The sequence below is a fragment of the Oncorhynchus gorbuscha genome, unplaced genomic scaffold (assembly GCF_021184085.1).
Source record: "Oncorhynchus gorbuscha isolate QuinsamMale2020 ecotype Even-year unplaced genomic scaffold, OgorEven_v1.0 Un_scaffold_8:::fragment_8:::debris, whole genome shotgun sequence".
NCBI classification, from domain to species: Eukaryota; Metazoa; Chordata; class Actinopteri; order Salmoniformes; family Salmonidae; genus Oncorhynchus; species Oncorhynchus gorbuscha.
In genome coordinates this window covers 160,001-182,005 of record NW_025745590.1, presented here as the reverse complement: position 1 = coordinate 182,005, position 22,005 = coordinate 160,001, and the positions used below count along the sequence as shown (strand labels likewise).

Below are 22,005 nucleotides of genomic sequence, written 5' to 3'. Positions count from 1 at the left end.
CGCGTCCACCCTGTCTTCCATGTCTCCTGTGTCAAGCCTTTTCTTCGCGCCCCCGTTCGTCTCCCCCCGTCCTTGTCGAGGGCGCACCTATTTACAAGGTACGGAAGATCATGGACATGCGTTCTCGGGGACGTGGTCACCAGTACTTAGTGGATTGGGAGGGTTACGGTCCTGAGGAGAGGAGTTGGGTTCCATCTCGGGACGTGCTGGACCGTTCGTTGATTGATGATTTCCTCCGTTGCCGCCAGGGTTCCTCCTCGAGTGCGCCAGGAGGCGCTCGGTGAGTGGGGGGGTACTGTCATGTTTTGTCATTGATTATCATGTCTTGTCTCTGTGCTTCCCTTCTATTCGTTTCCCTCTGCTGGTCTTATTAGGTTCTTTCCCTCTTTCTATCCCTCTCTCTCCCCCTCCCTCTCTCCCTCTCTCGCTCTCTCTCTCTATCGTTCCGTTCCTGCTCCCAGCTGTTCCTCATTCTCCTAACTACCTCATTTACTCTTTTCACACCTGTCCCCTATTTTGCCCTCTGATTAGAGTCCCTATTTCTCCCTGTTTTTTGCCGCTTCTGTCCTTGTCGGATCCTTGTTTGATGTTCGCTGTTCTGTGTCCTTGTTCCGCCCTGTCGTGTTTTACCTTCTTCAGATGCTGCGTGTGAGCAGGTGTCAATGTCAGCTACGGCCGGTGCCTTCCCGAAGCGACCTGCAGTCTGTGGTCGCGTCTCCAGTCGTTCCTCTCTACTGACGAGTGGATTTCAGTTTTCCTGTTTTTGCATTTGCCTAGATAATATCCAGGATTATCGCTTTTGTTTAAGACTGGAATAAAGACTCTGTTTCCGTTAAGTCGCTTTTGGGTCCTCATTCACCTGCATAACATTGTCATGCTGGAGGGTCATGTCAGGATGAGCCTGCAGGAAGGGTACCACATGAGGGAGGAGGATGTCTTCCCTGTAACGCACAGCGTTGAGATTGTCTGCAATGACAATAAGCTCAGTCCGATGATGCTGTGACACATCTCCCCAGACCATGACGGACCCTCCACCTCCAAATCTATCCCGCTCCAGAGTACAGGCCTCGGTGTAACACTCATTCCTTCAACAATAAATATGATTCTAACCATCACCAGTCCTGTCAGTCCTGTCTGGTCCAGCGACGGTGGGTTTATGCCCATAGGCAACGTTGTTGCCGGTGATGTCTGGTGATGTATCTTCTTATACACTATGTGTCATAGTGTGTGTATCTTCTTATCCACTGTGTGTCATAGTGTGTGTATCTTCTTATCCACTGTGTGTCATAGTGTGTGTATCTTCTTATCCACTATGTGTCATAGTGTGTGTATCTTCTTATCCACTATGTGTCATAGTGTGTGTATCTTCTTATCCACTGTGTGTCATAGTGTGTGTATCTTCTTATCATTTACATTTACATTTAAGTCATTTAGCAGACGCTCTTATCCAGAGCGACTTACAAATTGGTGCATTCACCTATCCACTATGTGTCATAGTGTGTGTATCTTCTTATCCACTATGTGTCATAGTGTGTGTATCTTCTTATCCACTGTGTGTCATAGTGTGTGTATCTTCTTATCCACTGTGTGTCATAGTGTGTGTATCTTCTTATCCACTATGTGTCATAGTGTGTGTATCTTCTTATCCACTGTGTGTCATAGTGTGTGTATCTTCTTATCCACTGTGTGTCATAGTGTGTGTATCTTCTTATCCACTATGTGTCATGTGTGTCATAGTGTATCTTCTTATCCACTATGTGTCATAGTGTGTGTATCTTCTTATCCACTGTGTGTCATAGTGTGTGTATCTTCTTATCCACTGTGTGTCATAGTGTGTGTATCTTCTTATCCACTATGTGTCATAGTGTGTGTATCTTCTTATCCACTATGTGTCATAGTGTGCATCTAAGGTTGCGCCTGACAGCTGAGTTGATGTGGGGAGGGGTTACCACAGAGCCAGATTTCTCTGGGGTTTTGTGTCGCCTGTGGACTCACACAGGGTCAATAAGGGTGAAATGAAACACACACTCATTGGGAGTTTACACACTGCAGGCACTTCTCTTGGTAGGGAGTGACCCTCTCTCGCTTTGCCTCTTTCTCCTACCCTCCCTCCCTCTCTCCCTTATTTCACAGAGCCCTGATTGCAACCACTCAACATGGCAGACTAATATTCCTGTTACAGATAGCTCAAGGCAGAGGGAAGGCAGTAGCCCCCACTGGAACAAGCTATGCCAGAATTGGCTTTGGAAACGCTGCAGTTGGATGTGTGTGGATGGAGGGAGTAGGTTTTATATAACACTCTTATCCAGAGCGACTTACATTTTCTTACTGGTCCCCCGTGGGAATTGAACCCACGACCCTGGTGTTTCAAGCGCCATGCGCTACCATCGGAGATACAAGGGACCTTACCTTGAGTTGGGTTGTGGCTCTCCCAGAACACCTTGAGCAGTTTAGAGAAGCTGGTCTTCTTTGGCTCCCAGACCACCCGCACCACCTCAGTATGGCCTGTCCTACCTGAGAGAGACAACAGAAGACAGGAGAAATGGTGGCGTTAGGAGATATAGGCAGTTGCCCCTATCCACTGGTCCAGGAGCAGATATTTACTTATCCTTCTGGTTAAGGTTAGGATTGGAGTATGATAATCTGATTCTAGATCTGTGGATACGTAACATTGAGTGTTTCTCCACTCCTCAGATACAGTGAATGTTAAGTGAGAGTGAATGCTGTTCTCCAGTACACCAGTGAGCTGGATCAGATCTGAATGTTTTAACCAAGCAGAGAGCCCCTCTGTCCCAGAGCTCTGGAGGGAGGAGTGTCCCCCAATCACGCAAGCTGGACACCGAGTTTGGGACACGCTGATTTGATAGAGCTGTTAGGATAACTCTCTTTCACTCTACCAGAGGGACATCCACAAAGGTTAACATCTCAATATGAGGTGAGAAGACAGAGTAAAACCATGTTTAATAAAGAAGTGCTCTTCTATTCCCAATTCAAGACATTTCTAGTGAGATGAGTTTATTCCACTGAGATGGGTGTTTAATATCACCTCATAAGGCTGTGTTCCCCACTATCTGCAGCACATCCACAGCTGGGATATTAAAAAAATGATAAGAACTAACCTGTAGGGTCACTCTCATTACAGACTGGCGCTACAGAGGAACTGTACAATAAACCTGATGGAAGAACACAGTGATGTCCTGGAGACAGGAGGAGGAACAAGGGAGTGTATGGGACACAATTGAGATGGTCTATAATTTGGTGCACACACACACACACACACACACACACACACACACACACACACACACACACACACACACACACACACACACACACACACACACACACACACACACACACACACACACACACACACACACACACACACACACACACACACACACACACACACACACACACACACACACACACACACAGAAGCACATGCACAGTCAAATGCACAGACGCACCCATAGATTCATGAATCCATTTAGTCCTTTCCTCTCCAACATTCTCTCTCCCTCTAAGCCATTCTTTTAAATCCATGAATCCATTCTCTCTCTCTGTCAGCCTCCCTCATTTTCTGCCATGCAATCTCTTTCAGCCTCCCTCTACTCACTCTCTCCCTCCCTCTCTTTTTTCCTCCCCCTCCCTCCTTTCTCCTCCTTCGGGTGGCTCCCTTGTTCAGCTGGTAGTGGAGCTGTGTGTTCAGGGTGAGCTGAAGGACATCTGAGGTGCACACACACGGCAATCTTTACTGCTGGCAGCTCATGGGAGGACAGGCAAGATGGCTGCCAGCATGAAGCTCAGCAGGAGACAGAAGAGTCCATATGCCACCACTCTCCAACTCCCAATACATGGCCACAGGGCTGGAGCAAAAGATATGTTACCATCTTTTTTATTCCCGTACTGCCCTATCCTATTCCTGTACTGCCCTATCCTATTCCTGTACTGCCCTATCCTATTCCTGTACTGCCCTATCCTATTCCTGTACTGCCCTATCCTATTCCTGTACTGCCCTATCCTATTCCTGTACTGCCCTATCCTATTCCTGTACTGCCCTATCCTATTCCTGTACTGCCCTATCCTATTCCTGTACTGCCCTATCCTATTCCTGTACTGCCCTATCCTATTCCTGTACTGCCCTATCCTATTCCCGTACTGCCCTATCTTATTCCTGTACTGCCCTATCCTATTCCTGTACTGCCCTATCCTATTCCTGTACTGCCCTATCCTATTCCCGTACTGCCCTATCCTATTCCTGTACTGCCCTATCCTATTCCTGTACTGCCCTATCCTATTCCTGTACTGCCCTATCCTATTCCCGTACTGCCCTATCCTATTCCTGTACTGCCCTATCCTATTCCCGTACTGCCCTATCCTATTCCCGTACTGCCCTATCCTATTCCCATACTGCCCTATCCTATTCCTGTACTGCCCTATCTTATTCCTGTACTGCCCTATCCTATTCCTGTACTGCCCTATCCTGTTCCTGTACTGCCCTATCCTATTCCTGTACTGCCCTATCCTATTCCTGTACTGCCCTATCCTATTCCTGTACTGCACTATCCTATTCCCGTACTGCCCTATCCTATTCCCGTACTGCCCTATCCTATTCCCGTACTGCCCTATCCTATTCCCGTACTGCCCTATCCTATTCCCGTACTGCCCTATCCTATTCCTGTACTGCCCTATCCTATTCCTGTACTGCCCTATCCTATTCCTGTACTGCCCTATCCTATTCCCGTACTGCCCTATCCTATTCCTGTACTGCCCTATCCTATTCCTGTACTGCCCTATCCTATTCCTGTACTGCCCTATCCTATTCCTGTACTGCCCTATCATATTCCTGTATTGCCCTATCCTATTCCTGTACTGCCCTATCATATTCCTGTATTGCCCTATCCTTTCCTTACTGTACACATCCCTCATCAGAATGATGCTTTCCTTCATTCTCTCTCTGTTTCTCTTTGGGTCTATTGTCTGTTCTATACATTCCTGCAAAGCTGTCTGCCAAGGAGCAATGGTATGTGCGTGCGTGTGTGCGTGTGTGCGTGTGTGTGTGTGTGTGTGTGTGTGTGTGTGTGTGTGTGTGTGTGTGTGTGTGTGTGTGTGTGTGTGTGTGTGTGTGTGTGTGTGTGTGTGTGTGTGTGTGTGTGTGTGTGTGTGTGTGTGTGTGTGTGTAGACAGGGAAGGAGGAAAGGGTATAGTTATCTCTCTACAGTTACACAAGGCTGAAACCCCCACACTCCACCCATTCTTCATGTATCCCAGAAGGCAATGGGAGCAGAGCGCAGGGACTCTTGGATATAGTTGATCAGCCATGTTCAGAGTGATCCTTCTTCTCTCGCTCCCCTCCCTCTCCCTCTCTCTCTCTCTCTCTCCATTCAGTCAAGTCATCTGTGCAGTGTAACGTATGCATGCATTCTACATCCACTTACTATATGCCTGAGTGTGTAGATTCATATTGACTATGGATTCTGTCAGACTGAATAGTTAGGAAGAGGGGGCTGCTCAGGTTTGACTATCTGAGAGGAGATACTGTGCTAACACCGGCTGTCTGTCGCAGCAGGCTGTTAAGGTTCAGATCACAGAGAAGAGAGGACAAGATAATGTGTGGGTCTAAAAGTTATATAGTTTCAAAGACAATATTTCAAATAATGAATTCAGGGCTGTTGGATGAGCTATTGCTATTGTGCCAGTGTATATTCATTTGAGAAAACCTCACCTCACAGCCCCAGCAGCAGTCAGTAGCAGTCAGTAACAGTCAGTAACAGTCTGTAACAGTCAGTAGCAGTCAGTAGCAGTCAGTAGCAGTCAGTAGCAGTCTGTAACAGTCAGTAGCAGTCTGTAACAGTCAGTAACAGTCAGTAACAGTCAGTAGCAGTCTGTAACAGTCTGTAACAGTCAGTAGCAGTCAGTAACAGTCAGTAGCAGTCTGTAACAGTCAGTAACAGTCAGTAACAGTCAGTAACAGTCAGTAGCAGTCAGTAACAGTCAGTAGCAGTCAGTAGCAGTCAGTAACAGTCTGTAACAGTCAGTAGCAGTCAGTAGCAGTCAGTAACAGTTAGTAGCATCTCAGTAACAGTCAGTAGCAGTCAGTAACAGTCAGTAACAGTCAGTAGCAGTCAGTAACAGTCTGTAGCAGTCAGTAGCAGTCAGTAACAGTTAGTAGCATCTCAGTAACAGTCAGTAGCAGTCAGTAACAGTCAGTAGCAGTCAGTAACAGTCAGTAACAGTCAGTAGCAGTCAGTAACAGTCAGTAACAGTCAGTAACAGTCAGTAGCAGTCAGTAACAGTCAGTAACAGTTAGTAGCATCTCAGTAACAGTCAGTAGCAGTCAGTAGCAGTCAGTAGCAGTCAGTAGCAGTCAGTAACAGTCAGTAGCAGTCTGTAACAGTCAGTAACAGTCAGTAACAGTCAGTAGCAGTCTGTAACAGTCTGTAACAGTCAGTAGCAGTCAGTAACAGTCAGTAGCAGTCTGTAACAGTCAGTAACAGTCAGTAACAGTCAGTAGCAGTCAGTAACAGTCAGTAGCAGTCAGTAGCAGTCAGTAACAGTCTGTAACAGTCAGTAGCAGTCAGTAGCAGTCAGTAACAGTTAGTAGCATCTCAGTAACAGTCAGTAGCAGTCAGTAACAGTCAGTAACAGTCAGTAGCAGTCAGTAACAGTCTGTAGCAGTCAGTAGCAGTCAGTAACAGTTAGTAGCATCTCAGTAACAGTCAGTAGCAGTCAGTAACAGTCAGTAGCAGTCAGTAACAGTCAGTAACAGTCAGTAGCAGTCAGTAACAGTCAGTAACAGTCAGTAACAGTCAGTAGCAGTCAGTAACAGTCAGTAACAGTTAGTAGCATCTCAGTAACAGTCAGTAGCAGTCAGTAGCAGTCAGTAACAGTCAGTAACAGTCAGTAGCAGTCAGTAACAGTCAGTAACAGTCAGTAACAGTCAGTAGCAGTCAGTAACAGTCAGTAACAGTTAGTAGCATCTCAGTAACAGTCAGTAGCAGTCAGTAGCAGTCAGTAACAGTCAGTAACAGTTAGTAGCAGTCAGTAACAGTCAGTAACAGTTAGTAGCATCTCAGTAACAGTCAGTAGCAGTCAGTAACAGTCAGTAACAGTCAGTAGCAGTCAGTAACAGTCAGTAGCAGTCAGTAACAGTCAGTAGCAGTCAGTAGCAGTCAGTAACAGTCTGTAACAGTCAGTAACAGTCAGTAGCAGTCAGTAACAGTCAGTAACAGTCAGTAACAGTCAGTAGCAGTCAGTAACAGTCAGTAGGAGTCTGTAACAGTCAGTAACAGTCAGTAACAGTCAGTAACAGTCAGTAGCAGTCAGTAACAGTCAGTAACAGTCAGTAGCAGTCAGTAACAGTCAGTAGCAGTCAGTAACAGTCAGTAGCAGTCAGTAGCAGTCAGTAACAGTCTGTAACAGTCAGTAGCAGTCAGTAACAGTCAGTAGCAGTCAGTAACAGTCAGTAGCAGTCAGTAGCAGTCAGTAACAGTCAGTAGCAGTCAGTAGCAGTCAGTAACAGTCTGTAACAGTCAGTAGCAGTCAGTAACAGTCAGTAGCAGTCAGTAACAGTCAGTAACAGTCAGTAACAGTCAGTAACAGTCAGTAGCAGTCAGTAACAGTCAGTAGCAGTCAGTAACACTCAGTAACAGTCAGTAGCAGTCAGTAGCAGTCAGTAACAGTTAGTAGCATCTCAGTAACAGTCAGTAGCAGTCAGTAACAGTCAGTAGCAGTCAGTAGTAGTCAGTAACAGTCAGTAACAGTCAGTAGCAGTCAGTAACAGTTAGTAGCAGTCAGTAACAGTCAGTAGCAGTCAGTAGCAGTCAGTAACAGTCAGTAGCAGTCAGTAACAGTCAGTAGCAGTCAGTAACAGTCAGTAGCAGTCAGTAACAGTCAGTAACAGTCAGTAACAGTCAGTAGCAGTCAGTAACAGTCAGTAACTGTCAGTAGCAGTCAGTAACAGTCAGTAGCAGTCAGTAGCAGTCAGTAACAGTCAGTAGCAGTCAGTAGCAGTCAGTAACAGTCAGTAGCAGTCAGTAACAGTCAGTAGCAGTCAGTAACAGTCAGTAGCAGTCAGTAACAGTCAGTAGCAGTCAGTAGCAGTCAGTAACAGTCTGTAACAGTCAGTAGCAGTCAGTAACAGTCAGTAGCAGTCAGTAACAGTCAGTAACAGTCAGTAACAGTCAGTAACAGTCAGTAGCAGTCAGTAACAGTCAGTAGCAGTCAGTAACACTCAGTAACAGTCAGTAGCAGTCAGTAGCAGTCAGTAACAGTTAGTAGCATCTCAGTAACAGTCAGTAGCAGTCAGTAACAGTCAGTAGCAGTCAGTAGTAGTCAGTAACAGTCAGTAACAGTCAGTAGCAGTCAGTAACAGTTAGTAGCAGTCAGTAACAGTCAGTAGCAGTCAGTAACAGTCAGTAGCAGTCAGTAACAGTCAGTAGCAGTCAGTAACAGTCAGTAACAGTCAGTAACTGTCAGTAGCAGTCAGTAACAGTCAGTAACTGTCAGTAGCAGTCAGTAACAGTCAGTAACTGTCAGTAGCAGTCAGTAGCAGTCAGTAGCAGTCAGTAACAGTCAGTAGCAGTGAGTAGCAGTGAGCTGAGGCAAGGTTTCAGCACCACCAGATGGAAAGCTCCCTGCCTCAGTGCTCTGCATTCTACAGAGCACTGCCACTATTACCAAAACAGAAACTAAATGATAACAAAACATCAATAAAATATAACACACACGCATGCATGCACGCACATACACATACAGTCACACACACACATACACACATATTCTCTCTCTGTCAGATCCTACAGCAGTAGATGTTTAACGCCTCTAAACTCTAAGCTCTGACTTCAGTTCAATATCCATCCTGAGAGAACGGCACTCTGGGAAAAGTCATCAAACAAATTTCCCCTGATGAAAGTCTTGACAAAGTTGTTTTCCACTGGAACAAAAGTCAATATCCAGATCAAAGACTAGTGACTTCCATGCTCGTAACAGCCCTACACAAACTGTTATTGTACTGAACCACAGACGGGAGAGATAGGAGAGAGGGTATTTTGCAGATTCCACACACATGCGCACACACGAACACATACACAAGCGCACACATACGAACACATACACAAGTGCACACATACGTTGAGTAGGGTGTGGGGGCACTGTTGAGTAGGGTGTGGGGTCACTGTCTCATTCACACTGAGAGCAAAATGTAATTTCCTAAATCCTAAATCCCTCAAAAGCAGGTCGGAGAGGCAGTGGGTGCATCTAGAAATAACACAGAGACAGCTGGCAGTGTTTGGATAGCGCCCTGAATGGTCAAACACACCCAACTCCCAGTATTGGAACGAAAGGAAAACTGTAGTGAACAATTTCACCGTCTGAATCACGGAGACTTTCTTCCACCGCTGATTTGGAATCTCATTTCTGATTGTCCACTTTTCACAGAAAGCAGACTGCTCAGAATGGCACCTACTGTTGCTGTTTTGTTACTAACAGGAGAGTGAGGAGGCCCATCACAGGACCATAGAACTCGTGATGCACATCTAATGGTGAACTTCCTTCTCTCTGGACAGCACACACACTTAGACAGTATCATGGAGAGAGATCCTTCTGTCTATCACATAATGGCCTTACACATTCCTTAACTGTCGGATCATTAAAAACGTAAACACACACTTGTGCACGCACACAAACTCACATACAGGTCAGCGCGCGCACACACACACACACACGTACTGCTAGAAAGTGGTCACTTCTCCCTGCCTCACTATAATAGGACCTAAGGGATTCCATTTGGTTTCCAGGGGCAGGCTGGGAGAAAACAGCCTGACAGCCTAGACCCCAGATACCTCTGCTACTGAGTACAGTGCAGTAGTACCTGGTAGAAAGGCCCTTCATAGAGACGTGTACAAGTCATTAACATCAGGAGATGATCAAATCAAACGTGATTCGTCACATCATGAGGCTGGTTAGTGTGTTACAGACAGGCTGGTTAGTGTATTACAGACAGGCTGGTTAGTGTGTTACAGACAGGCTGGTTAGTGTGTTACAAACAGGCTGTGAATTAAACACTCAATTCTAACACTGAATTATTCTGAGCACGCTAATGTTCTACAAGCACTAGGACAATGAGTCAGGGGCACTGTTGAGTAGGGTGTGGGGTCACTGTTGAGTAGGGTGTGGGGTCACTGTTGAGTAGGGTGTGGGGGCACTGTTGAGTAGGGTGTGGGGGCACTGTTGAGTAGGGTGTGGGGGCACTGTTGAGTAGGGTGTGGGGGCACTGTTGAGTAGGGTGTGGGGTCACTGTTGAGTAGGGTGTGGGGTCACTGTTGAGTAGGGTGTGGGGTCACTGTTGAGTAGGGTGTGGGGGCACTGTTGAGTAGGGTGTGGGGTCACTGTTGAGTAGGGTGTGGGGTCACTGTTGAGTAGGGTGTGGGGTCACTGTTGAGTAGGGTGTGGGGTCACTACTGAGTAGGGTGTGGGGTCACTGTTGAGTAGGGTGTGGGGTCACTGTTGAGTAGGGTGTGGGGTCACTGTTGAGTAGGGTGTGGGGTCACTGTTGAGTAGGGTGTGGGGTCACTGTTGAGTAGGGTGTGGGGGCACTGTTGAGTAGGGTGTGGGGTCACTGTTGAGTAGGGTGTGGGGGCACTGTTGAGTAGGGTGTGGGGTCACTGTTGAGTAGGGTGTGGGGTCACTGTTGAGTAGGGTGTGGGGTCACTGTTGAGTAGGGTGTGGGGGCACTGTTGAGTAGGGTGTGGGGGCACTGTTGAGTAGGGTGTGGGGTCACTGTTGAGTAGGGTGTGGGGTCACTGTTGAGTAGGGTGTGGGGTCACTGTTGAGTAGGGTGTGGGGGCACTGTTGAGTAGGGTGTGGGGGCACTGTTGAGTAGGGTGTGGGGTCACTGTTGAGTAGGGTGTGGGGTCACTGTTGAGTAGGGTGTGGGGTCACTGTTGAGTAGGGTGTGGGGGCACTGTTGAGTAGGGTGTGGGGTCACTGTTGAGTAGGGTGTGGGGTCACTGTTGAGTAGGGTGTGGGGTCACTGTTGAGTAGGGTGTGGGGGCACTGTTGAGTAGGGTGTGGGGGCACTGTTGAGTAGGGTGTGGGGTCACTGTTGAGTAGGGTGTGGGGGCACTGTTGAGTAGGGTGTGGGGGCACTGTTGAGTAGGGTGTGGGGTCACTGTTGAGTAGGGTGTGGGGGCACTGTTGACTAGGGTGTGGGGTCACTGTTGAGTAGGGTGTGGGGTCACTGTTGAGTAGGGTGTGGGGGCACTGTTGAGAAGGGTGTGGGGTCACTGTTGAGTAGGGTGTGGGGTCACTGTTGAGTAGGGTGTGGGGGCACTTTTAAGTAGGGTGTGGAGTCATTGTTGAGTAGGGTGTGGGGTCATTGTTGAGTAGGGTGTGGGGTCACTGTTGAGTAGGGTGTGGGGTCACTGTTGAGTAGGGTGTGGGGTCACTGTTGAGTAGGGTATGGGGGCACTGTTGAGTAGGGTGTGGGGTCACTGTTGAGTAGGGTATGGGGGCACTGTTGAGTAGGGTGTGGGGGCACTGTTGAGTAGGGTGTGGGGTCACTGTTGAGTAGGGTGTGGGGTCACTGTTGAGTAGGGTGTGGGGCACTTTTAAGTAGGGTGTGGAGTCATTGTTGAGTAGGGTGTGGGGTCATTGTTGAGTAGGGTGTGGGGTCACTGTTGAGTAGGGTGTGGGGGCACTTTTAAGTAGGGTGTGGAGTCATTGTTGAGTAGGGTGTGGGGTCATTGTTGAGTAGGGTGTGGGGTCACTGTTGAGTAGAGTGTGGGGTCACTGTTGAGTAGGGTGTGGGGTCACTGTTGAGTAGGGTGTGGGGTCACTGTTGAGTAGGATGTGGGGGCACTGTTGAGTAGGGTGTGGGGGCACTGTTGAGTAGGGTGTGGGGGCACTGTTGAGTAGGGTGTGGGGTCACTGTTGAGTAGGGTGTGGGGGTCACTGTTGAATGGGGTGTGGGGTCACTGTTGAGTGGGGTGTGGAGTCACTGTTGAGTGTTACCTGTGCAGGTCTCTTCGTAGGTGGGGTTGGGGGTGAGGCCTCCAGCATAGCCCACCTGGGTGGAGTAGACTCCCTTCTGCTTCCAGAACTTTCTCTCTGCGCCCCAGAAACAGCCCATCCCTTTAAGACAACACATCTCAGTCAGAAACAGACCATCCCTTTAAGACAACACATCTCAGTCAGAAACATCCCATCCCTTTAACACAACACACCCCAGTCAGAAACATCACATCCCTTTAACACAACACACCCCAGTCAGAAACATCCCATCCCCTTTAAGACAACACACCCCAGTCAGAAACATCCCATCCCCTTTAACACAACACACCCCAGTCAGAAACATCCCATCCCCTTTAACACAACACACCCCAGTCAGAAACATCCCATCCCTTTAACACAACACACCCCAGTCAGAAACATCCCATCCCTTTAACACAACACACCCCAGTCAGAAACATCCCATCCCTTTAACACAACACACCCCAGTCAGAAACATCCCATCCCTTTAACACAACACACCCCAGTCAGAAACATCCCATCCCCTTTAACACAACATACCCCAGTCAGAAACATCCTATCCCTTTTAGACAGCACACCTCAAGTCAGAAACGGACGGACAGTCATAGATGGATAGATGGATGGATAGTTGGAAAAATGCAATAAATAGAAGAGTGGATGAAAGGAATAAAATCCTGAACCAGTGGCAATTTCAGACGTAGTATTAGGCTGATGTAGAGTACACATTAGAGGTTGACCGATTAATCGGAATGACTGATTAATTGGGGCCGATTTCAAGTTTTCATAACAATTGGTAATCAGTATTTAAAAACATTTTTTTACACCTTTATTTAACTAGACAAGTCAGTTAAGAACACATTCTTATTTTCAATGACGGCCTAGGAACGGTGGGTTAACTGCCTTGTTCAGGGGCAGAACAACAGATTTTTACCTTGTCAGCTCTGGGGTTAGTCCTATATTTCCTATAATAACTACAACCTAAAACTTCTTACCTGGGAATATTGAAGACTCGTGTTAAAAGGAACCACCAGCTTTCATATGTTCTCATGTTCTGAGCAAGGAACTTAAACGTTAGCTTTTTTACATGGCACATATTGCACTTTTACTTTCTTTTCCAACACATTGTTTTTGCATTATTTAAACCAAATTTAACATGTTTCATTATTTATTTGAGGATAAATTAATATTATTGATGTATTATATTAAGTTAAAATAAGTGTTCATTTAGTATTGTTGTAATTGTCATTATTACAAATATATATTTTTTTAATCGTCCTCCAATAATCGTTATCGGCGTCGAACAATCATAATCGGTCGACCTCTAGTACACATGTATTATGTCATACCCTGGCTGACTGGGCTCTCATGCACCTTGTTAATTGGCCGATGTTGCTCTGGTCTCGATACCTCTCTTAGGTGTGAAATGAATACAACAGCCCACACACACTGATACAACCCATTAAAACCCTCCCACGACACTGAGGTGTATAGTCTGTCAGCAGGGAACACATCCACCTCGTGTCTGCTCTCAATCCCCTCAATTAAGGTCTGGACCTGTGTCCCAGCTTTGGATTTAGTGTCTAATCAAATCATAGTGTTCCTGGGCCTGTAAAAACAACTGATATAAAACTAATACCCACTGTAAACATTTAGCACCAAGTAATACTCCCCCACCAAATAAAACAGTAAAAATATATTAGGGTACGGCTTAAAAACGGTTATCCACAGCCATTCATTCCCCCGATTGGGTGGAGTGATTTATCTGAGAAACCAAATGACTGGTGAACTCCGTTTTCTCACCACGCAGTACTGAAGAGTTGAGTGGGGCTCAGGCAGTTTGCCTCGTTGTGTGTGTGTGTGAGAGGTTTTTGTGTGTGTGTGTGAGGTGATTGAGACTGAAGAGGCTCCTACACGGCTCCTACACACACACACGCTCACGCATACACACCTTTGTGTTTGGGAGCGAATGTTGGGAGTATTAACACAAGGTAGTTCTGAACGTAGCCAATCACTGGCACAGCGGTAAGGGGGGGTAGAAGACAGGCTTTTGTAGAGTCAAGGGTAACTGGCAACTTCTAAGGTAGTCCACGGGAGGCTTTGTGATTTGAAATGCTCTGCGGGTCACAAGTGCATGTAAGGCTGCTTTAAAACATGCTTATTTGTACACAGGCCCGGGAGATAAAGAGGCTGATTTCTCTGCTGTCTGTCGTGATGGATTACGCAGTTTGACTCCCCGAATGGAGAAAAGAGGAGCTGAACTAATGCATTTTATTAAAGAGATCCTAATCACCCCTTGCAATTAATCTCTACACCCCCTCCTCCTACCCTGTCCTCTCTCTTTCTCCTTTCATTTTGTTTTTGAACGTCTTTTTCTGAACCGAACAGAGTATCAGGGGAGGGGGAACTAATTATACTACACTGTCTTATTGCCACCCTCCCCTCTGTCCCCCTATCCCCAGTTTCCCCTCTCCTCTCCCCCGGCCCCCAACGTCCTCCTCCCTCTCCTCATTTGGATCACCTACCAAACATAGCCATCTGCAGTCCCTCGGGGAATGGTGGTACGGTCCTGTTGCCGTTGACATCGTGCTTGGCTGTAGGACACACAGGGAACAATGGAGAGGGTCTCTGTTAGTCAAACACACAGACAGTCCATCCCACACCACACACACACACACACACACACACACACAGGTGCAAACACACCACCATCCACCTACAGTCTCCAAACCACTGATGCAATACACACAATGACTGGCCATTGTGAGATACTTTGGTGTGTCTGGTGTGTAAGGACTGCAGAGGCATTACCGTAGCTAGCGTTGCCATCGCAAACAAAGAAAGAAAGTGAAAATTCACCTGGGGGTTTTTGCAACATGCGCACATACACTGACCCATTTAAACATTCCCATTCATCTCATGCATGATTTTATAGCAGCTGCGATCTCTTCAATCAACTGACAAAGCCAGAGGTGGAAGAAGCCCATTGGGGCCTCGGAGCCACCTGGCTGAGCTAATGTGTGTTTGCGTGTGTGTGTGTGTGTGTGTGTGTGTGTGTGTGTGTGTGTGTGTGTGTGTGTGTGTGTGTGTGTGTGTGTGTGTGTGTGTGTGTGTGTGTGTGTGTGTGTGTGTGTGTGTGTGTGTGTGTGTGTGTGTGTGTGTGTGTGTGTGTGTGTGTGTGTGTGTGTGTGTGTGTGTGTGTGTGTGTGTGTGTGTGTGTGTGTGTACTGCAGATGGCCTGATGTTGTGGAGGGCAGTGTGTGGATTAGGATAAATGTGGGGGAGTGAGCCCAACATCTGGAGCTAGCCAAGCCCTTCCTGTGCTGTGTGCTCACGCATGGGTGCGTTGCCATGGCAGCTAGGCGTGCCGATACAGCCAGCTGGAGACCGAGCGCCAGGCATTCTACTGCAGCACCATATCCATACGCCCATCATAGACTCCCCAACTGTCTGTATGTCTCTCTGTCTGCCTGTCTCTCTGTCACTCTGTCTCTCTGTCAGTCAGTATCTCTGTCAGTCAGTCTCTCTGTCACTCTGTCTCTCTGTCAGTCAGTCTCTCTGTCACTCTGTCTCTCTGTCAGTCAGTCTCTGTCAGTCAGTCAGTATCTGTCACTCTTGTCTCTCTGTTAGTCAGTCTCTCTGTCTCTCTGGCACTCTGTCAGTCAGTCTCTCTGTCACTCTCTCCCTGTAGGTCAGTCTCTCTGTCACTGTCTCTCTGGCACTCTGTCTCTCTGTCAGTCAGTCTCTCAGTCAGTCAGTCTCTCTCCCAGTCAGACTCTATCTCTGTCACTCTGTCTCTCTGTCAGTCAGTCTCTCTGTCAGTCACTATCTGTCACTCTGTCTCTCTGTCAGTCAGTCTCTCTGTCACTCTGTTTCTCTGTCAGTCAATCTCTCTGTCAGTCAGTCTCTCTGTCAGTCAGTCCGTCCATCAATCCTTCATCAGTCACAGTCATAATTTTGCGTACACCAAGACCTACATAGAAGAGATTAGGGGCTAGGGAAAAGAGCTAGAGGCTGTTAGACCAGGACAGGCCAAATCTACTTGAAAGGACCACGCTGGTGCATGTATATGTGCTCCTGTCCTCTGCACTACGTGGCTCCATGATAATATCAACCGCATGGCCTCTCTATAACTCCCTGCTGCAGAGGGAGGGGACATTTTCATAACCTCCGTTTCCTTTTCTTCTCCTGTGATGTGAAACATGTTGTGATGTGGGCTGTGGCGCTCGGTTGTGAGTTCAAATTCACACACGACCTATGTCTGTGACAATACAGTCGATTTAGAGGATTTCATTTACAGAACCGTTCACATTTGTATTCATACAAAAAAAAGTTGGCAAGGTTAGTTAGAGGAAAAAGACGTTCAACCCTCCGTCTGTGTTTGTGTAAAAACTCTGTCGTGTTGGCCTGAGTGGCAGAAGACCAACTGAGAGGCTCTGACTCCTGGCCAGCTTCAGTAAACCCCCTCCACTTTGGAATGTGGGAGAGTGCTTCGGCAGTGCTGTGAACAGACAGGCTAGCGTGGAGCCTAGCTGGGCCCGACTCATTTAATCTGGGAGAGTGGAGTGAGGAGAATGCATTAGAACAGACATCATTAAATCACTTTTACATCCACACTGCTCACCAGCCAGCCCAGAATGTCTCACAAAATATAGATTTCAGCATACAGGGACTCCCATGTTACATGTAGCATAATAGTGACGTTGTCACCGTTTTACCTCAGCTTCATTTCTAGTTGTATGGACCCTGCAGCACTGATGTGAGTGAACAATAGGTTTAACATCGTTGCATTGTGGAGTATCAGTGGTGGGCTAAAGTGTAAGTAGCCCTGGACTGACTAGAGAGAATAGCAGTGCTAGGGTGATATTAGCCTAATCTTCAATGCATCCATGGCATTCTGCTGTCGCCATTCCATAGGGCCCTTACCCTCCCATATGCACAGAGGGTAAAAAGAACACCCACCCTCAGACAACCTTTTGCCTTTCCCTGCCACTATAGCGCCACACACTAATGCTCACCACGCAGCCCCAGCCCCTATACCCCAGCCCCAGCCCCTATACCCCAGCCCTTATACCCAAGCCCCGGTCTCTATACCCCAGCCCCAGCCCTTATACCCAAGCCCCAGTCTCTATACCCCAGCCCCTATACCCTAGCCCCGGTCTCTATACCCCAGCCCCAGCCCCTATACCCCAGCCCTTATACCCAAGCCCCGGTCTCTATACCCCAGCCCCAGCCCCTATACCCCAGCCCTTATACCCAAGCCCCGGTCTCTATACCCCAGCCCCAGCCCCTATACCCCAGCCCTTATACCCAAGCCCCGGTCTCTATACCCCAGTCCCAGCCCCTATACCCTAGCCCCGGTCTCTATACCCCAGCCCCAGCCCCTATACCCCAGCCCCTATACCCTAGCCCCTATACCCTATACCCCAGCCCCTATACCCTAGCCCCGGTCTCTATATGCCAGCCCCAGCCCCTATACCCCAGCCCCTATATACCCTAGCCCCGGTCTCTATACCCCAGCCCCAGCCCCTATACCCCAGCCCCTATACCCTATACCTCAGCTCCTATACCCTAGCCCCTATACCCCAGCCCCTATACCCTATACCCCTAGCCCCCATAAACTCCAGCCCCTATACCCTAGCCCCGGTCTCTATACCCCATCCCCAGCCCCTATACCCTAGCCCCGGTCTCTATACCCCAGCCCCTATACCCCAGCCCCTATACCCTAGCCCCAGTCTCTATACTCCAGCCCCAGCCCCTATAAGCCAGCCCCTATACCCCAGCCCCAGACCCTATACCCCAGCCCTTATACCCAAGCCCCGGTCTCTATACCCCAGCCCCAGCCCCTATACCCCAGCCCTTATACCCAAGCCCCGGTCTCTATACCCCAGCCCCAGCCCCTATACCCCAGCCCTTATACCCAAGCCCCGGTCTCTATACCCCAGCCCCAATACCCCAGCCCTTATACCCAAGCCCCGGTCTCTATACCCCAGCCCCAGCCCCTATACCCCAGCCCCTATTCCCTAGCCCCGGTCTCTATACGCCAGCCCCAGCCCCTACACCCCAGCCCCTATACCCCAGCCATGGCGCTTGTAACGCCAGGGTAGTGGGTTCGATTCCCGGGACCACCCATACGTAGAATGTATGCACATATGACTGTAAGTCGCTTTGGATAAAAGCGTCTGCTAAATGGCATATATTATTATTATTATTATTATTATACCCTATACCCCAGCTCCTATACCCTAGCCCCTATACCCCAGCCCCTATACCCTAGCCCCTATACCCTAGCCCCTATACCTCAGCCCCTATACCCCTAGCCCCTATACCCCAGCCCCTATACCCTAGCCCCTATATCCCAGCCCCTATACCCCTAGCCCCTATACCCCAGCCCCTATACCCCAGGACCTATACCCCTAGCCCCTATACCCCAGCCCCTATACCCCTAGCCCCTATACCCCAGCCCCTATACCCTAGCCCCTATACCCTAGCCCCTATACCCCAGCCCCTATACCCCAGCCCCTATACTCCTAGCCCCTATACCCCAGCCCCTATACCCTAGCCCCTATATCCCAGCCCCTATACCCCTAGCCCCTATACCCCAGTCCCTATACCCTAGCCCCTATACCCCAGCCCCTATACCCCAGCCCCTATACCCCGGTCCCGATACCCCAGAGCGTTGGACTAGTAACCGGAAGGTTGTGAGTTCAAACCCCCCAGCTGACAAGGTACAAATCTGCCGTTCTGCCCCTGAACAGGCAGTTAACCCACTGTTCCCAGGCCGTCATTGAAAATAAGAATTTGTTCTTAACTGACTTGCCTGGTTAAATAAAGGTAAAATAAAAAATAAAATAAAAAATCCCTATACCACAGCCCCAGTTCCTATACCCCATCCCCGATACCCCATCCCCGGCCCCTATATCCCAGCCCCAGTTCCTATACCCCAGCCCCTATCACATCCTCAAAAGGTTTTACAGCTGCACCATCGAGAGCATCCTGACGGGTTGCATCACTGCCTGGTATGGCAACTGCTGGGCCTCTGTCCGCAAGGCAGTACAAAGGGTAGTGCGTACGGCCCAGTACATCACTGGGGTGTCAGTGGAAGGCCCTAAAATTTTCAAAGACTCCAGCCACCCTAGTCACAGGCTGTTTTCTCTGCTACTGCACGGAAAGCGGTACCAGAGCGCCAAGTCTATGTCCAAGAGGCTTCTAAACAGCATCTACCCCCAAGCCATGAGACTCCTGAACAGCTAATCAAATGGGTACCCAGACTATGTGCATTGCCCTCCCAACCACACCCCCACCCTTCCCCCCTACGCTGCTGCTAATCTCTGTTATTATCTATGTATAGCCACTTTAATAACTCTACCTACATGTACATAATTACCTCGACACCGGTGCCCCCCGCACATTGACACATGGACTTTGAATCGGTATCCCCTGTATATAGCCCTGCTATTGTTATTTACTGCTGCTCTTTAATTATTTGTTATCTCTTACTTTTTTTGGGGGGGGGTTCTTAAAACTGCATTGTTGGTTAAGGGCTTGTAAGTAAGCATTTCACTGTAAGGTCTACACCTGTTGTATTCGGCGCATATGACAAATAAAACTTGATTTGATACCCCAGCCCCAGTCCCGAAACCCCAGCCCCAGTCCCTATACCCCAGCCCCTATACCCCGCCCCTATACCCCAGCCCCTATACCCCGGCCCCAGTCCCTATACCACAGCCCCAGTCCTTATACCTCATCCCCAGTCCCTATACCCCAGCCCCAGACCCTATACCACAACCCTTATACCCCAACCCCAGCCATAGCCCCCAATACCCCAGCCCTAGTCTCAATCCCATGCAGCCCCATACACAAGCCCCATCCCCAGCTCTAGCCCTAGCCCCATCCCCAGCTCTAGCCCTAGTCCCGCCCCCAGCTCTAGCCCTAGTCCCACCCCCAGCTCTAGCCCTACTCCCGCCCCCAGCTCTAGCCCTAGTCCCACCCCCAGCCCTAGTCCCACCCCCAGCTCTAGCCCTAGTCCCACCCCCAGCTCTAGCCCTAGTCCCGCCCCCAGCTCTAGCCCTAGTCCCACCCCAGCCAAAGCTCTAGTCCCAGCCCCAGCTCTAGTCCCAGCCCCAGCTCTAATCCCAGCTCTAGCCCTAGTCCCACCCCAATCCCAGCTCTAGCCCTAGTCCCACCCCAGCCCCAGCTCTAGTCCCAGCCCCAGCTCTAGCCCTAGTCCCACCCCAGCCCCAGCTCTAGCCCTAGTCCCACCCCAGCCCTAGTCCCAGCTCTAGTCCTAGTCTCAGCTCTAGTCCCAGCCCCAGGTCTAACCCCAGCTCTAGCCCTAGTCCCACCCCAGCCCCAGCTCTAGTCCCAGCTCTAGCCAAATCAAATCAAATCAAATTTATTTATATAGCCCTTCGTACATCAGCTGATATCTCAAAGTGCTGTACAGAAACCCAGCCTAAAACCCCAAACAGCAAACAATGCAGGTGTAAAAGCACGGTGGCTAGGAAAAACTCCCTAGAAAGGCCAAAACCTAGGAAGAAACCTAGAGAGGAACCGGGCTATGTGGGGTGGCCAGTCCTCTTCTGGCTGTGCCGGGTAGAGATTATAACAGAACATGACCAAGATGTTCAAATGTTCATAAATGACCAGCATGGTCAAATAATAATAACTCTCTCTCTCTCTTAGCCCTAGTCCCACCCCATCCCTAGCTCTAGTCCTAGTCCCAGCTCTAGTCCTAGTCCCAGCTCTAGTCCCAGCCCAAGCTCTAGTCCTAGTCCCCGCTCTAGTCCCAGCTCTAGCCCTAGTCCCACCCCAGCCCTAGTCCCAGCTCTAGTCCTAGTCCCAGCTCTAGTCCTAGTCCCAGCTCTAGTCCCAGCCCAAGCTCTAGTCCTAATCCCAGCTCTAGTCCCAGCCCAAGCTCTAGTCCTAATCCCAGCTCTAGTCCTAGTCCCAGCTCTAGTCCCAGCCCAAACTCTAGTCCTAATCCCAGCTCTAGTCCCAGCCCAAGCTCTAGTCCTAATCCCAGCTCTAGTCCCAGCCCAAGCTCTAGTCCTAGTCCCAGCTCTAGTCCCAGCCCAAGCTCTAGTCCTAATCCCAGCTCTAGTCCCAGCCCAAGCTCTAGTCCTAGTCCCAGCCCAAGCTCTAGTCCTAATCCCAGCTCTAGTCCCAGCCCAAGCTCTAGTCCTAGTCCCAGCTCTAGTCCCAGCCCAAGCTCTAGTCCTAATCCCAGCTCTAGTCCCAGCCCAAGCTCTAGTCCTAGTCCCAGCTCTAGTCCTAGTCCCAGCTCTAGTCCCAGCCCAAGCTCTAGTCCTAATCCCAGCTCTAGTCCCAGCCCAAGCTCTAGTCCTAGTCCCAGCCCAAGCTCTAGTCCTAATCCCAGCTCTAGTCCCAGCCCAAGCTCTAGTCCTAGTCCCCGCTCTAGTCCCAGCCCAAGCTCTAGTCCTAATCCCAGCTCTAGTCCTAGTCCCAGCCCAAGCTCTAGTCCTAGTCCCCGCTCTAGTCCCAGCCCAAGCTCTAGTCCTAGTCCCCGCTCTAGTCCCAGCCCAAGCTCTAGTCCTAATCCCAGCTCTAGTCCTAGTCCCAGCCCAAGCTCTAGTCCTAGTCCCCGCTCTAGTCCCAGCCCCAGCTCCAGTCCCAGCCCCAGCTCCTCCAGTCTCATTATCTTAGTATGGTGGTGGTAATCACAGCCATTGGGGAACAACAGAACAGAAGCATGTTCATTAACACCTCCCGCTGTAAAATAAACAATCTAAATGTAAATGTCAGCATGGAAAGACAATGAGTCCAGACAGAATATTAATGACTCGCCTCTACCGCACTTTGCTGCGCTACGCTCTGCTCAGTGTGTGTGTGTGTGTGTGTGTGTGTGTGTGTGTGTGTGTGTGTGTGTGTGTGTGTGTGTGTGTGTGTGTGTGTGTGTGTGTGTGTGTGTGTGTGTGTGTGTGTGTGTGTGTGTGTGTGTGTGTGTGTGTGTGT

General features: G+C 49.2%; 1 protein-coding gene across 1 annotated transcript in view; it reads right to left on the bottom strand.

The window, feature by feature from the left end:
- Nucleotides 1-1,945: 1,945 nt before the first annotated feature.
- LOC124019346 (mitochondrial peptide methionine sulfoxide reductase-like) overlaps nucleotides 1,946-22,005 on the bottom strand; it is a 67,355-nt gene continuing 47,295 nt past the window's right edge. The window contains exons 2-5 of the mRNA XM_046334663.1: nucleotides 14,556-14,624; nucleotides 12,016-12,135; nucleotides 2,410-2,514; nucleotides 1,946-1,983 (exon numbers count right to left, since the gene is read on the bottom strand). Coding sequence (XP_046190619.1) covers nucleotides 1,946-1,983; nucleotides 2,410-2,514; nucleotides 12,016-12,135; nucleotides 14,556-14,624 — 332 coding nt within the window. The remainder of the gene's footprint in view (nucleotides 1,984-2,409; nucleotides 2,515-12,015; nucleotides 12,136-14,555; nucleotides 14,625-22,005) is intronic.